We start from the raw sequence: 16,432 nt of genomic DNA, 5'->3' as shown, positions 1-16,432 counted from the left end.
TCGTCATCTCAGGGTCCTGCGATTCGAGGCCTGCATCGGGCTCTCTGCTCAGTGGGGAGCCTGCTTCCCCCCTCTCTCTCTGCCTGCCTCTCTGCCTGCTTGTGACCTGTCAAATAAAATCTAAAAAAAAAAAAAAAAAAAGGAAGGGCTGTGAGCAAGGGTTTGACCGATCTAGGAGCTGGAGGACTGATGTGGTGTGGCACATGGATGAGATGGAGGTCCTTGGGATCCTGGGGAATCAGGCCACTAAAATGGGAAGAGACATGACGCTGCTGCTACAGTTGTGTGGGTATGAGGTGACTGGGAATAGCACAGGCCCTGGCAACCAGCAGGATACAGGGGATGAGGGACAGGGAGGAGCTGGGATGACCTGGGTGAGTGGAGGAGAACGCAACTGGGAAAATCCTAATACACTAGAGTCATTGTTTCCCCACTGTGGGAAGGCTTTGGGGTGCCTGGGTGGCTCAGTCAGTTAAGCATCTTTGATTTTCGACTCAGGTCACGATCGCAAGGTCATGAGATGGAGTCCGGTGTCAGGCTGTGTGTGGAGCCTGCTTGGGATTTTCTCTCTCCCTCTGCTCCTGTTCCCATGCGCGCACGCTCTCTCAAATCTCTTGGGGGGAAAAAAAAAGAGCAGCCTCGTTACCCCTTTCTAAGAGAAAACTGAATGCCAGAGAAAGAAGTTACCTCCTCAGAGCCTCATGGGCAGGACGCAGCAGAGCCAGGATCCAAACTCAGGTCTGACTTCCAAGCCCCACTGGAGGGGGCACCTGCTGAAAGATACTCGACGTGGGTCCGGTCGCCAGCTGAGCGGGGAAGGAAATGCTTCACGCCAGAAGTCTTGCTGACACGTCACTCGGGTACACCGGTGAGATCTGTATGACCACTCAGAGGCTGGCTTCTGGTCTCAGCAGGGACGTCCTGGCTTCCAGTCTCACACCAAGGTCCAACCAGACAAGGACAAGTCCTGGGCGCACAGGGAGCCCTGCTGGCCCAGCCACTCCTGCAAACACCTGGCTGCCAGGACGTTAGAGGCCACCTCCTCACCACCCTGTGCGGCTCCAGTTCGGCTGGCTGGCAGCCCCCAGAACCAACAACAGGGTACTCTGTCCGTGAACTTCCAGACAGCCACCACCTTCTTGTTCATCTTCTCAGAGGACCTCATTTTCATAGCACCGACCTGACACAGCTGCTGCACGACCTCCAGGGCAGGGGGGTGCTCCGGGCAAACTCAGGTTCAGTCCCACTCCTCAGGTCCGGGGTCAGGGGTTTTCTGCAGATGCTGGCAGCCGTGGAACCCCTTCAGGGGCTCCTGGGGCTGCTGATCTCCAGCATGGTCAAGCCCAGGGGGCGTGGCAGGAGTCCTTAGAAGTCAGGGGCCCAATTCCATCTCTGCCACTAAATCTTTCTGACCTCAGGCCAGATCCCTTCTTGGCACCGGGTGCTGACCTCTCAGGACCGTACACAAAGGATGCTGGTGTTCACAAGGTGGAGTACCCCTGACGAAGGGGTGTGGGAGTCTGCAGGCAGCTCACCTGATGGTGCAAAGCCTGATTCCCTGCCGCCATCCCCACCTTCCAGGGTGGTAAGGATGGCATGAGGTCATGCCTGGCAATCATGCTTCCTCCCAGCACTGAAATCCTGAGACTGTGAACACCGGGGCACCTGGAGGGCAAGGCAGGGAGGCGTGGTGCTGCTGTAGTGGACGGTGGACTGGTCCCTGGCCACTCTGGCTTAGGGTCCACCACACTTGGGTTAAAGGGCAGGAGGGACTAACTCTGTACCCCAAGGTCTCTCCCAGCTCAGATGCCCAGGGACCCGTCCCCACACGCAGCTGGGTGCTACCCAAACCTCGTGGGGTGGACCTGCCCGAAAGCAACACTGTGCCCTGCTGGGTGAAAAGGGCCCAGGCACAAGGGCCCAAAAATGCACCACAGAACAAATATTACGATAATGTCAAGTTTTAATCTGCCAAATATACAAGTTGGACTTGTGGAGTATGTTTTGCCTGGGTGCTGCACAGTAAACAGAGGTTTCTTGAAATGATCAATGGGGAGGGTTAAGAATGGGCCCTAGCACTGGCCAGAAGGGTGGGGATGGGGTGGGGAAGGGCAGAGGGGACTTGCTGGGGACGAACCATGACCCTCAGGGACCCAAGGGCATGGGCTCCCAGACGACAGCCCCTCTGAGGGAGCACCCAGGCAACTCAGACCGGGGCTGGTTGTTGCAAACTTGTCAGCGGCTCCCCCCACACAATCAGCCCCTACCGTGCAACCTACAGGACAAATGGAAGCTCTTCTCACCCCACCTCCCAGGCACCCCCAACAAGAGTTCTGAATTCTAAAAACAGCAAAAACATTCGAATGGTTACATATGAAATGCTGTCCCGCATCTTTCTGTCTCAGATAGCAGCCGCCCCCTCCCCCCAGCCCTCCCCACCATCCCCCCAAACGATTTCTGTGCCAAGATGAAGAGGAGGCCCCAGGCTGCGGGGGCTCCTTGCCGTGAGGGGCTGCTGCGGCGCCAGGACGGGGCAGGCGAGACTCGGCAGAGGGCCTGGCGGCGCGGCCGGATCCCTGATGCCTCCTCCCGCAGGCCGTGCTACTTATTCAGGGACAGCGACTGCATCCGTTTTCCCGACAAAGTCGCATCATCCTTTGCTGAGGACAGGAAGGGAAGCGCAGGTGTTAAAGTGAAACCACCCAGGATCCAAACATGCCCCCCCACACCCCGGGAGCACACCACCAGGCGGCTCGAAGACCACAGAAAACACTCTGGCCAGTGGGCTCAGCCGGCAGAGGAGGAACAGCCCTAGGGAGCAGAGGGTTCCTGCAGGAGCCACTGCGCCCTGGTGTCCAGACGTTGCCCTCACGTCCGGGTGGCTGCCCCGACAAAGGCCCACCACACGACCTACTGGGCAAAGAGGAACCTCTAACCCCACCCCCAAGCAGAACCCCGCAATTACACCCTCTCTGTGTGGGTGCTACAGCCTCCAATCAGCAACAACATGCGGAGGTCTTTCCAGCTTGGGGACTGTGAGGCCAGAGCTACCAGTGGGGAGCTGGGACAGCAGGCTATCGCCAGTGTGGTGACAACCCTGCGGCAGCTGGCTTCCCCCTTCTGAGCCTCGGTTTCCTTGTGATTTGGTGAGGAGGCAGGATAGCAGATCCCCAAGGGCTCTTGTGGTCCCACACGTACAGAGGGTATGTAAGACCAGGAGGAGGGAAGTCATGAGTTAAATGCTCCTATAAACCAGACCAACTCCCCACAGCTCCCGCCACCAACCTCTGACCCCACTGGAGGGAGAGCATGCGGGAAGAGGGACAGCCGGGGCAGATTTCATCCAGGTCTGCACTGTAAGGTCCAGCCCACCCTGCTCTACCCTCTCAAGCCCCTCAGGTGGACAGCGGTTACCCGAGGCAGCTCTCTCCACTCAACAAGGCACCAGATGACTTAGGGGGACCGTCCCACTTTCATAAGGTCTGCCCTAGCTGCATCCTCGAGGCATCCACAGCTGCTGTGCACGGAGCTCTGCTCAGATTCAAAGCCCTGACTGAGTCCCAGCTGCTGCCGGACTCTCCCAGCACCCTAGGATGTGGGGGGCAGGAACACCCACCTCCACATGACAGCGAGAAAGGCACGTGCATGTACACGCAGGCTGGGTCTCTACTCAACCACCCAACCCCATCCCATCACACAACGAGGACAAGGAAGCGCGGGGTTTGGTGGCTTGCCCAGAACTAGTCGGGCAGCCACACGGGCTCCGGACTTACCTTTCCTTTCTTCTTCTTTCTTTCTGGCGGCCTCTTCCCGCTGTTTCCGGATGATCGCCAGCCGGGCAAGGTCAGCTTTGGCTTGCTCTGTCTTCCCAGCTAAATGCATCTTCATGTAACGTTCTTTTGCTTTCTGCTTCTCGATTTCTTCTCTGTTTGGATAAAATGGTGTCAGAGGGGACATCTTCCCCACCACTATCAGCTGAGCTGAACGTGGGAGCCAGAAGAGAAGCCAAGTCCTCCGGCCTGGGGCCCAAGTGAAGGAAGGCGCCCTGGCTCTGCATGGAGGCGCCCCCTCCATGATGGACATTCACCAAACAAGCAGAGGCACGGGCCTGGACCTCTGACGGACAGACTTGAGGGGCTGGAGGAAGTTCAAGTGGTGCAGCAGCTTTCCCAGACAGACAGCAGAGGATGGTGTGAGCTCAGCACAAAGGAAACAATGTCCGCATTGCGGGGAAGGGAGGTGCTGACTCGGATCTGGTGTCCGCAGTGAGAAAGATGGACCAAACACCCAAGTGAACAGTGTATCCAAAGATAAGCAAGAGAAGGAAGGCACTGGAAATCACATTCTTTGAGGGGCAGAGAAGGGAGTGGACCAAGTAGCCACAGATGGGAACCACACCCACCCAATCACAGGTCAACAGCACACAGTACGATCTCAATCAGGGCAGCCCAGATGTATATGAGGCTGCCCTCTGGGGTGTGAGCCCCCACTAAGGAGGGTGTGGGAATGAGAGCTAGACAGCCACAGGACAAAGGTGTCAGTCACCAACCCACTAGGCAGAGAAAGAGGTGATGGTCATTAGCTTCTGTCTGAGGATCGTCCTCCCAGGCCTGAGATTCTGAACCGGAGTAGGCACACTTTTCACTGTGCTATTGGATGGTCCCAGTTATACCAGGTTCCTGGAAAAGCCAAGTACTAGAGGAGGGGGCCGGGAAGTCCTGCCTAGCAGGAGCCCGAGGGAGGGACTTGGCCTCCCAGGGGACTTCACAGCACACTGCACTGGCTAATAAGAAACAAAGCCTGGGACCTGGCCCGACAGGAGAGAAGGCCAGCCACCAGAAGTCAGATGAGCAGATGTCTTGCCCAGGAGACTCTGGAAAAACACATGCTACAGAGATGAGACTAGAACACCTCTTAGCTCAGCAGGTCCTACCCTGGGAGGTAGGTGCAGAGCCAGGAGCCTCTTAAGCCAAGCAGTAGAGAGCCAACCTGGCGGGGGCAGGGGCTGGGGGGGTGGCGCAGGTGGTGAGCAGTATGCCCTGGAGGCATCTGGGATGATGAGCAAGGCTATCCAAAGGCTCTGCAAAGCCCCTCAGTGAAGGCTAAGTGCCAGGCAGGATGTTGGCCTTTATGGCTTCCACGCTGCAACCTCAAAAAGCAGGGGTAACAAAAGCATCCCCTTTTTACTGGTGAGAGGGAACCTACTAGAAGGCTGGAATCCGTAGTGGCCTCTAATCACACCCTAAGCCCATAAGCCTTCCCTGTGGGGTTTTCATAGACCCCTCAGTCATCACGGGGTTAGCACAGGAAGACGGATTTAAATCCTAGCAGCCCAGGAAGGAAAGAAAAACAGGACAGCTTTCCCTAAAGGACTTCAACCTCTGATAAGGCCCCTGATGTCAGCTGGTGCCCACCCAGAGTTAGGGCACTACTTGTCAAGGAACAGCCCTGTGCAGAGCACTCCAGCACTGGACCGAGACCCTCATACAACCCAAGAGGAAGCCGTCTGCAGCTCCATTTCCACTTGGGACTTAGGGAGCAACCAGCAGACCTCTCCGCCCTGTGCTGTCTTCTACCTCACCCCATGGCAGTGACACCAGAGAATGCAGGCCAACAATGGTCGGATCAGGCTGGGGTAAGGGAAGCGTCCATGGAGCAGGGCGCTCTGGAGGAAGGGACTGTAGCAGAACCCTCCGTATCCCTGGGCATTACTTCAAGTGCAACATTCAAGTCTGAATCTGTTGTTCTGTTTTTCCCTGTTGGTTCCTAATGGTGAGAAAAAATTATTTTTGTGTTTTTGGAGAGGTTTCTATAGAGCCTTTAGAGAATGAGACGAAACAAAATCAAAGGCTGAAGTTGGAGCCCCGACCCAGCCACTGGGAACCTCAGAGCCCCGGAGGCAAGGGCAGGGGAACTGGGCCTCAAACACTCCCAAACCCCACCCTCCACCCCCAAAACGCCAGCCCCTGGTCCAAGGGCCCAGGTCCCAAGGCCCAGCAGCAGAAATTACCGTTCTCTCCTTGAAAGTTCCTTGGGCCCATCCAGGTCCAGTTGTGTGACCTTTTTGGTTGTCTGTGCCACCCGGTTAGGGTTCTCGATGTCAATAAGCCCTTCCACGCCTTTGCGCTTTTGCTAAGACAGGACAAGAACGTGACTGTTGGAGAAATCTGGTCTTGCAGAGCCCCTGAGGGCCACTCCCACCATCTCCCAACAGCCCACCTGGACAGGGACAAGCTCCTACTCCAGCCCTGTCCCAACACGATGCTCAGCCTGAGCCTCCCACTGGGAACAGCACTCAGCAGAGTTTCCAGCAGCCTGGGAGGTACAAAGACAGCGACTGCACAGGACTACAGCCCAACCTGTGGAGTCCCAGCAACCGGGGATTATTCTCTCCGTTTCAGAGGTGACAGAATAGAGACACAGGACTAACCAACTTGCCTAACGCCAACCAGGGAGTAGACAGCAGATGAGCTGAGAATCCAAGCCCAACTCACAAGCTCTCAACATACAGCACTATGTCCCCACTGCAAGCCCAGCCCCTCCCCCCCAAGCAGCTTTCCATGGAATCCCACGGCTGACTGCAACAAGCACGACTGGATCCCTGGGGCAGGCCGGGCCAAGGGCATCAGGACCCTTTCCAGCTCGCTTCCAGCTCACTTTCCAGCTGCTAGCCCTCTCAGCTGATGGGACGGAAGTGACTTGAGAATGAGCCATGAGATCACAATCTATGGGTTCGAGGAACCAGCCCCTTCTACCTCCCCTGGGGGAAGTTCAGCCAAGAGCTCAAGTCCTCAATGTAGCAGGTTGGGTGCAAGTTTCAGGCCCTGTCAACCCCCGCTTTTCTCTATAAGTGACCAAAGAGACAGCTTCCAAACAGCAGTCAATCTGACACAGAGCTCCAGACACCAATGTCCAATCCAGCTACCTGCAAACGCCTCCACTTGCTTAGTGACATCGTGAAGTGAACGTGCCTCACACACCCTGCTCCTTCCGACCATCCTTAGGCCATGGCCATATGCCTCCTTCCCTCACCCCTGAACCCACCCCTCGGCAAACCCCAATGAACCCGACTCTTAAAACATGGTGTGAATCTGCCCACTCGTCTCCACTGCTACTACCACCATCCCAACACAAGCCACAATTTCTTGTCTGGAGACCTACTGCCATTTCCCATATAACCTCAACACCCTATGATTTACTCTCTGCAGAGAAGACAAAACCACTTTGTTTTGAGATCACAAGTAAGCAGAAAGATAGGCAGGGGCGGTGGGGGAAGCAGGCTCCCCGCTGAGCAGAGAGCCCGATGCGGGGCTCAATTCCAGGACCCTGAGACCATGACCTGAGCGGAAGGCAGAGGCTTAACCCACTGAGCCACCCAGGCGACCCCCAGACCACCTTTTAAAAGCAAATCTAGTCATCTTTCCCTCCCACTTCAAGGTCTCCACCCGCTGCCCCCACCCACAACAGTGAAACCCAAACCCCTTCAAGTGCCACATGGGAGCTGCCCTTGCCAACCGCTCCTCCCTCATCCCCAGCCACTCCTCTCCATATCCACGAAGGCACACCCCCAGCAGCCTCCCGCTGCTCCTGTCCCACCCCAGGCCCTCTGAGCTTGCTAATCCAGCCGCCCTGACTGCTCTGCAGGATAATTTTCACACACCTAGCTCCAGCCTGTTTCTCAGCTCTCAGTTTAAAAGCTGCGTCCTCACCACACACTACTTCACTACTACTACTGCTTGTTCACAATACCTGCCACTACTTGAAATTGTTGTCTGTTTATTTCCTTATTGTCTGTAACTCCCTATTAGAACATAACCCCTTAAGAGCAAGGACTCTGTCCACATCTGCAACTAGAAATGGTGATCAACAAGCACTTGATCAACGTCTGCTGACTGAGTGAGTCCAAGTCCCAGGCCCCCACCAAACGCAGTACCTGGTAATCGTCTTCTTCATCTTCACTCTCATCTGAGTCTAGGGATTTCTTCTCCTTTTTGGGGTCACCTGCAGCCCCATCTCCACCTTCTTCTTGCTCCTCTTCTTCCTGTTTCAGAAATGGACAACCTGCAAAATCAAAAATGCACAAACCCCCTAGACTGTGACCCCTGCTCCCACCACCTCCAGACTGTGGACCCAGAAAAATTAAGCCCCCCAGAAGGCTGGGACCAAGTAGGACAAGGTCCTACTCTGCGACCCTGGCCCCTAGAAGGGGACCTGGGTCAGAGGCAGCCTATCTACTCGGCTCCACAGCCTGAAAGCCCTTCTCGGTGAGAAGTTCATCTCCCAGGGTCAGAAAGACTCAGCTGTGGGGCTGGAAACCACAGTCCTGCTCAGCAACCCTCCTGCTTCCCCAGCTGCCACGTGCAGCTGCCAAATGGTACGTGCTTTCCTGGGCAAGTCCTTCCCTGCTTTCCACTCCCACAGTCAATGGCAGGCCAGCCACTCCAACCTGCCCATGCAGAGGCCTCGCTGCGTTGGCTTCCTAACACAACACCCAACATGCTGCTTCCTTCTACCTTTCTTGCTTTCCCACCAAAAATATGCCTAACAAAAACAGTAGATCCTTCTGCCTTAGCACTAGCCCACACAACCTCCAAGGTCCTGCTTAGCTGCTAGCTCCTCCCTCAAGCCCTCCTCCCCTCTCTCCCAACCACATGTGGCCCCTCCCTTCTAGGGGCTCCCAGGCACTTCACAGCTGTGTCACTCATCATGCCTAACTGTGCTCTTTGTGGCCCTTATCCAGGCGAAGATCTAATGGTGTAGCCAGGGATGTGAACATCAACGATGATGAAAACATTCTATTTCCTGACAAAAGACTAGAAAAAACACTGCAGGAACAGAGTAGAGTGAACTCCTAAGCTTGGACTAGAGGGGGAAGGGTGAAGACCGTCAGTGAGAGTCACAGAGGAGATGACGTTCAGCAAGGTCTGCAAAAACGAACAGTACTTTGCCTGCCGGGGGTGTAGGAAGATAGGGCATCATATCATGCTGGGTCTGGCAAGAGGTCTGGCATGGCTAGAGTGAACAAATGGGACTGCTGGGAGCCTGAGCTGTGGATGGGCTGAGGCTGGCGGAAGGACAGCTCCCAGAAGGCAGGAACACAGGACCAAGAACAGAGACCCACTAAGGCAATCGCCGCTAAAAAAACATAGTTCTAATGGATTCACTCCAGAAGATGGCTCTCCTTTTCACTATCGGTTGTTCTGGGACACCCGCCTGCTGTCCATGCCCCATCTCCACCCTGAATCTCAGGTGCTGACTTCTCCCTGGGAATAGGTGGTCTTTGCCTGGCCTCTCTGGATGCCACAGAAGCATGGAACCACCGTGGGCCACTCCAGTGGCCTGAACAGGCACGTACTCACCCTGGCCTTCTGCTTCTCAGCTTGGAGCTGTGCGTCGATCTCCTCAGGGCTTGTGTACTGCCTTGCCCGGCCTTTGTGGCCTCCCTTTCTCCCTGTACAATGATTGGTAGTTTAGGAAGGTGGAAGGGAATCGGCTTCCTGGATGGCTCCGGGCCCCAGGGGGCTGTGTCCTGCTTGAGGTGCTCTCATCAGAGGATGCGGAGACCTCCCCCACCACCCACCCTTCACCAAGCATCACCCAAACCTTCACTCTCCTACTTTCACACGTTCAAAAGAGGCAACACATGACCACCTGAGGCAGCTCCAAACTGTGTGCTGCAGGTAGCTTCCTACAAATAAGACCTGAGGGGAGGATACGGGGGAGGGCACACTGCACATAATAACTGGCCAACTCCCCTGGACCCTTAGAATCCAAACACGGTGGACCAAAATGCAGTCAGAACATGTAACACTCACATCCCTGCTATGACTACAGGGGTTTTTACTTGCAAATGTTCTGTCACAGCCAGGCACTCATCTGATCCTGAGAATAAACCTATAAGGAGTGACAGCTGGTCCCATTCTACAGACAAGACACTTAAGATTCAAATCTCAGCTCTACCACTTGCTCGCTTTGGGCAGGTACTTAACCTCTTGAGTCTACGTTTCTCCATCTGTGTCCTTATCTCCTAGAGTTGTCGTGAGAACGAATCTGTTAACTTAGTAAATCTGCTGGAACAGTGCCCAGCACTGAATAAGCACTACAGAAATGTATGCTACATTTGTTACTTTTCTAACAGAGTATTTTGGCAGGAGGAATAAAACAAAGCCACTGACCACATCAGTGATTCACTGTAAATATCACAGAATATAATAAAATACTCCAGGTTCACCTAAGTGATATGGTAGAAAGGAAAAACCCAAAACCTATGGGAAACTTTCTTTTGCTTAGAGTAGGACGCACAGCTGGGGAAGTTAAAGTTGAAAATGAAGCCGACTACCTTCTAACAGTTAAAAATGTTAACTGTAAATTAAAGCTCATCTAAGAATATAGTTTCATAGTCGACCCTCTTGCACCAGGACAAGAGACTGACCCTGCTAAAGCCACCAGTTTTACAGCAGGATGGCACCTGCTCTGGTGGTCCTGAAGGATGCTGGGGCGGTTGTGGCCTCATCCATCCCCTCTTCTAGAAGCTTCGGCCCAGCTGATTTCCAGTGTCTCACTGAGTGCAGAGAATTTGTAATTAGCCAGCCAGAGCTTCTCTGGACTCCAGAGACAGTAGCACAACTACCCCCACCTCCTACTTCCTAGACAGCAGCTGCAGAGCCATAATTGGGCTGCTACAGACCACACCACCCATTTTTAATGACTACCTGGGTTCCCAGGGGTGTCTCAGTCTATGCTCATGAAAGTCCTATTGTGAGAGATCAAGCTTGCCGTTAAAAAAACCCAACACCCTTTCTTGCCCTCTTAATATGCCAGGCAGTAGTCACAACTCAAAACTGGCTACTAAGGCTCTCATCCCACACACCTGGTTAGGGGAGACTGACCTTAGTCTGGCCTACCATAACTCTTATCAAAATCTCTTCCTGACTTTAAAAAAGTGTGTCACGTTTACATAATGCAAACAAGAGTGCATTCTTTTCTCTCAGGGAATTTTGTACTTGAAAATAAAAAAAGGCCTTTCCTTTGCTTTCCAAGCAAATCAACACAAGCAAGAAATGTAAATCTTATCTGCCATGAAGCTTTTCACAAGCCAAAGATCAAGTCACTTAACCAAGATATTCAGGATTTTCTAATTGTAATCTCCAACCTTGGCTCAAAGTGTCTATGAGATAGGACACTGAGAACCAGAATTCTGGACCCCAAAGGGTTCATTTAGCACCCTCCTTTTGCAGAACACGGGAATGAGAAAAATGGAAGAGATGTGACTCTTCCTACCACAGATGAAATCAGTAGGTAGGTACGTTTAAATGGATTCAGCTCTGTAAACCCCAGTATCTCTGCAAGTAAAAATCAGGAAGTCATTTAGGTTTGAAAAAACTCCAAGTAGATTTCCTGTGGGTAGAAGTATCTTAACCAACATGACACATGAGCTACCACTATTAACTGAACATCTGTTCTGTGCCAGGAGTTAGCCAGGCACTTGGAGTGCTCTATTTTTTTATGACCTCTATATCTCCAGCTCCAAGAGAAGGGTTATTGGCCAGGTGCTCCAGATGAGGAAAAACAGGCTGGAATTAAGTGATTTCTTCCAGGCCACGGGGTTAGACAGTGACACAGCCAGACTTCAAATAAAAAACTTCTGACTCTTAGGGAGAAGAGAACGAAGGACTGGTCTTCCCTGGATCCTCTATTTTTCTGGCTAAGAAACTGACAAAACCCTACAAATAATGCTTAATGGGCACTTAACGACCGCCCCGCGCTGTAATGCGCACTCCACGTGGATTACCTAGTTCAAGTCTCCCACCAGTACTATGAGGTAGGTACAATCGTAAGCTCGGTTTGCAAAATGAGAAAACCCAGACAGAGAGAGATGAAGCAACTGGCTCAAAAGCACACATGGAGCCACTACCGAATAGGGGCAGACCAAGCTAGCTCTGCCAGGCTCGAGAGCATAAAGTTAGGTCTCGTTAGTCAGGCCCGGCTCGCCCAGAGCTCGAGAGGGCCCACGTTTTACGCGCAAGGCAGACGGGCCCGGCACAGGCGCGGGACGCGGTGACTCAGTCCCCGGCGAGCCTAGAAGCGGGAGAAAACTCCAGATCCCCCAAGCCAGGAGAAGCGCGCCCTAGACCCGGCCTTCCGTGTCGCCGAGGACCCGGAGCCTCCGAGTCCCCCCTGACCCACGAAGGAGTGGCTCGTGGCCACTCCGGTCCTCAGTTTCTCTGACCGGACAATTGGGCGTCGAGGCCCAAACCTGGCCCTCAGCCGGCGCGGACGTTCTCCCTCTACGCCACTCTCCGAGACGCCCGCGGGCTGAATGAACAGCGGGAGCGGGACTCGGGCAGCCCCTCGAGGCCCGCGGGCCACGCGCGCTCGCTCCTCACCTCCTTTAGGCATCGCGGCTCCAGCGGCTGCGGCGGCGGCGGCGGCGCCTCGAACTGACACCGGAACCGGAAACACCTCGGGCTCGACTTCTTCCGCCCGGCCCAGTTTTCTCAGCGCTTGTCCACCGCCGCCGCCGCCGCCGCGAGGGCTGGGGACCTCAGGGAAGCCGGCGCACGGAGACTGTCCCGCGCGTCGCCTGAGTCCAGGCTCGCCTGCACGCTGCCCAGGCAACAGAGCCTCCGGTCCTCCCCGGTCCCGGGAGACGCGTGAGCCTGCCGGTCTCCCCGCGGGATGCAAAGGCAAAAGGCAACAGCGGCTGTAAAATTCTATACAGGCAAAACTGCGGACACCTAAGATGACGCAATCTCTGCGCGAGGTGGGGAGGGGCTCCGCGAGGACCTCACTCTGGAGATATCACCTGGGAAGCGGAAGCCGTCTGTAGAGAGGTGGAGGGTGATGGTGACGGTGTTTCGGGTGAGCATTTTTCTGTGTTCTCCAGTACCTTGGTAACGGGAAGGGCCAGGAATCGGAGGTCTGCACTGGCCCAGCAGCGATCAGAGCGGCTGGCCAGGGGTGGGTTCGGGCTTCTGGAGCGGAAGGTCAGAGTGAGTTCCCGAGAGGAGGTGGCGCCTCGTTCGTTCTTCCCAGAGAAGGGGAGATTTGGGGTTCTCCTAGGCTCCCGCTTCTCCCGCTCTTTTCTCAGCTGAGAACGCCTTCTGTCTAAATACTGTTTGTTCTTATAAGCCCGGTTCAGATGCCGTCGTCCCTGGGAGCCTCTCCTACAATCCCCACTGTCAAGTTTTCCCTCCCTCACTTCGAACGCCTTTCTGCTCGTTTCTTCTCCCGAGCGCTACTACCTCTTACTCTGCCCGACACCTCTTGATCCGGTTGCTTCCTACCTGTTACCTCCCCTGGGTAACACATGGACCAGGGCTCTCGAATTTCCCTGGGTCGTAGCAAGGTGCTCATCCCATATCTTTGTCTTCTCGGCCAGTGCGCGCTGGGGCAGAGTCCAGATTCTGGCCATCTCTAGCTTCAGCGTGGGGGAGACCTGTGCAAAGACCACGGATTAGCGAGTCAGGAGCCTCCCCATCAGAATCATACCCTGCCAGTTCTCAGCCTTTGCGACTCTGACTTTACCTCTAGAAGTTTCATTCCTCACCTGTAAGGTTGCTAATGGAGAATTCATGAAAGGAACCAGGGGATGTTTTTATGCCGGCGGGGAGGACTTTGTAAACTGTCCGGCACCCCACGGAAGGGAGGGACTGGTTGTTTGGGAGAGAGGAGCCTGCTGTGCTTCAAAATAGGAGATAATTAACCTGAATTCTCTTGGCCAGCTAGGGAATGCTATGTGGTTTGAAAAATGTTTGTATATTTGTGCTGGCCTATTATATGGGCTTTATATGACTTGCCTTTATGTAGTATCTTTTTTGGGTTTCAAAGACTCTTTTCTTTGCAATCCAGCTAATTCACTGCTCTCATTTTACAGACAAAATCTGAAAGGGAAGGTGACCTCCCCAGAGTCACAGAGTAGTTGGTAGAGTTGGTCAAGAACCTAAGCCTTTAACTGGAGAGACCAGAGGTCTTTCTGTTAGACTTCTTGGGAAGAGACGGTAAGGTGCTTTGGCTTTATACCATCTTTTTCCTTTTTAAACCCCCGGTCTCTCGGCTCTCCCAGCCATAGGCCTTTTCACACTGTATTATAATTACCTTCTTAATTTCTGTTTCCTTGCTAGAATGTCACCTTTCCAACGACAGAAATTGTGTCTTATTGTTTGTTTTTTGTTCCCAACTTCCAGTATAGGGCGAGGCTCATAGGTGATGTTAAAGATAATGGGGAAAATCTACTAAACACATTTAATGCAGGCATGTTCCGCATAATTATAATGAAATCTTCACAATGGCCCTCTGTGTAGTTTCTAGTATTCCCATTTTACGGATGAGGAAACAGATTTAGGGAAGGGAATGTGCACCAAAAGGGTGGCTGGTGAAGGCCTTTGGGGATTTCAGGTTCAGAAACAAATCCATTTAATTTTCCTCCTCCAGATCTTTGCAAATTATCTTGTAGAAAAAAATGCCCAAAGTGAAAAGGAGTCGGAAAGCTCCCCCAGATGGTTGGGAGTTGATCGAACCAACGCTGGATGAATTAGATCAAAAGATGAGAGAAGGTAAGTGGGGAGTTTCTAACTGGGTGAGCAGCGTCTAAGAGTCACAGGCTTTGATGTCTCCAGGGGGCAGGCAGAAATGCGAGTATCATATTGAAAGAGACACTGCCACTGTGGCCTCTAGACACTGATCTGTTTTGTTTGCTTATTAACTCAGGAATATTAGGAGTTCTGGAAAATAAGATGGCACTAATGAAAAGGACCTCAAAGACATTTTGGGGCCAACTTTGATATAGAAATCTTTGAGAATAAAGAGCGAGTAGTCTACCTCTAATTATTTACTGTTTTGGTTAGGTACATATTTAGAGTCTTACAGAATATGTTTACTTGGAAAATCCTGTCCTTTTTCATGTTCACATTTTCTGTAAGAGTTTTATCCAGATTTTTCTTGTGGGTCTCTGACACAGGTTTCATCACTTTGTTTTTGCATTATCCACTAGTTTTCCAGAATGTGCCATCTTTAGTTCCCTCAAAATGCTGTATGATCCTGAACTTAATGAATCAGTGTAGTGTGTTTTTAGAAATCTTATCTGAAGCCATGAGCATCTGTTGGCCTTTATGATCACAGTGTGACCACTTACTCAATTGCTTTTTAAAAAAAAGAAAAAAAATTTTTTTAAAGATTTTTATTTATTTGCTTGTCAGAGAGATAGAGCACAAGCAGGGGGAGTGGCAGGCAGAGGGAGAAGTAGGCTCCCTATTGAACAAGGAGCCCAGCACGGGGCTCGATCCTAGGACCCTGGGATTGTGACCTGAGCCGAAGGCAGACGCCCAGCCAATGGAGCCACCCAGGCACCCCTAAAATTTTTTTTAAGAGAGAGTGAGTGCGGGGTCTAGGGGCTCAGAGGGAGAGAGAATCTTAAGCAAGTTCCACATCCAGCGCAGAGCCTGATTGATGGCTCGATCTTCCAACCCTGAGATCATGACCTGAGCTGAAATCAAGAGTCAGACACTCAACTGACTGAGCCACCCAGGCACCCCTAAATGGTTGCTTTTGTAAGAATTTTAAACTAGTTAAAGATCAAGCATAAACACTTGCATAATGAACATTTAGCTAGATTTTTTTTAAAGATTTTATTTATTAATTTGACAGAGAGAGCGATCACAAGTAGGCAGAGAGGCAGGCAGAGAGAGAGGGGTAAGTAGGCTCCCTCCTGAGCAGAGCCCAATGTGGGCCTTGATCCCAGGACCCTGAGATCATGACCTGAGCCTAAGGCAGAGGCTTAACCCACTGAGCCACCCAGGCGCCCGACATTTAGCTAGATTTTTAAAGAATAACACTTTAAAAGAATTGTTGCTGAGGTTTTGAAGTTAATGGGCCATTTCTTTTGAAATTTTTGGCATTAGCCAAGTGGCAAAAATCTAAATCTAGTCTATGCCAGGACACCCGTACCTCTAGTTTTCCACTTTGCGTTCCACTGTGTGTGCAGACCTGTATAAAACAACATCCAAGAATGTTCACATGGTCTTGTGAAAATGGGTCCAAAAGGGATTTTAAAAATGGGAGTGCTGCTCTGATGTAAAGATTGAGAAATGACAAAAGCATGGGGAGGGAGGCTCTGTTTCCAGTTGCCCTATAAGCATGTTTGCCCCCTACCTTTTGAATCGAGATCTAGCTGACATAAAACACTGTTTTAGCTGTATGTGATTTGATATGTCTGTATTATGAAAAGATTAACAATAATTTAAGATTCATTACCTCACAGTTTTTTTTTTCTTGTGAGAACTTTTAAGGCTTACTTTCTTAGCAACTTACAAATATACCATACCGTACCGTAAGTTGTAGTCACCATTTCCCAGGACTAATTTATAACTGGAAGATTGCTCCTGTGGCCCCCTTCCCCTTTTTGCCCAGCACCCCCTTTGTTTCTTAAGGACTC

General features: G+C 52.4%; 2 protein-coding genes across 3 annotated transcripts in view; one reads left to right on the top strand and one right to left on the bottom strand.

Annotated features, from left to right (window-relative positions):
* Positions 1–1,945: 1,945 nt before the first annotated feature.
* On the bottom strand, positions 1,946–12,531 carry PDAP1 (PDGFA associated protein 1). Of its 2 annotated transcripts, XR_013968458.1 has the most exons (7): positions 12,387–12,531; positions 9,360–9,451; positions 7,934–8,041; positions 6,011–6,132; positions 3,774–3,925; positions 2,320–2,660; positions 1,946–2,242 (listed from the first exon to the last, which is right to left on the bottom strand). XR_013968458.1 is itself a non-coding variant. In XM_080831114.1 (6 exons), the coding sequence occupies exons 1-6, from the start codon at positions 12,397–12,399 to the stop codon at positions 2,602–2,604; spliced, it is 546 nt and encodes a 181-aa protein (XP_080687240.1). In that variant the 5' UTR covers positions 12,400–12,531; the 3' UTR covers positions 1,946–2,601. The 2 variants fall into 2 exon arrangements, 1 of the variants encoding a protein (XP_080687240.1); XM_080831114.1 differs by having other exon boundaries at positions 1,946–2,660.
* The window catches only part of BUD31 (BUD31 homolog), a 7,399-nt gene continuing 3,457 nt past the window's right edge, over positions 12,491–16,432 (top strand). The window contains exons 1-3 of the mRNA XM_080831115.1: positions 12,491–12,861; positions 13,877–14,000; positions 14,434–14,555. Coding sequence (XP_080687241.1) covers positions 14,462–14,555 — 94 coding nt within the window. The 5' untranslated portion in view covers positions 12,491–12,861; positions 13,877–14,000; positions 14,434–14,461. The remainder of the gene's footprint in view (positions 12,862–13,876; positions 14,001–14,433; positions 14,556–16,432) is intronic.

This window comes from Martes martes (genome assembly GCF_963455335.1).
Source record: "Martes martes genome assembly, chromosome: 18".
Classification (NCBI taxonomy): Eukaryota; Metazoa; Chordata; class Mammalia; order Carnivora; family Mustelidae; genus Martes; species Martes martes.
Note: the sequence above shows the minus strand (reverse complement) of the source record. Positions and strands in the feature narration are given on the sequence as shown.

Coding starts and splice junctions, on each gene's coding strand:
- PDAP1 (XM_080831114.1), bottom strand. Junction 6,133..7,933: donor ATGAAGAAGACGATTACCAG/GTACTGCGTTTG, acceptor GTCCTGTCTTAG/CAAAAGCGCAAAGGCGTGGA. Junction 3,926..6,010: donor GAACTTTCAAGGAGAGAACG/GTAATTTCTGCT, acceptor TTATCCAAACAG/AGAAGAAATCGAGAAGCAGA.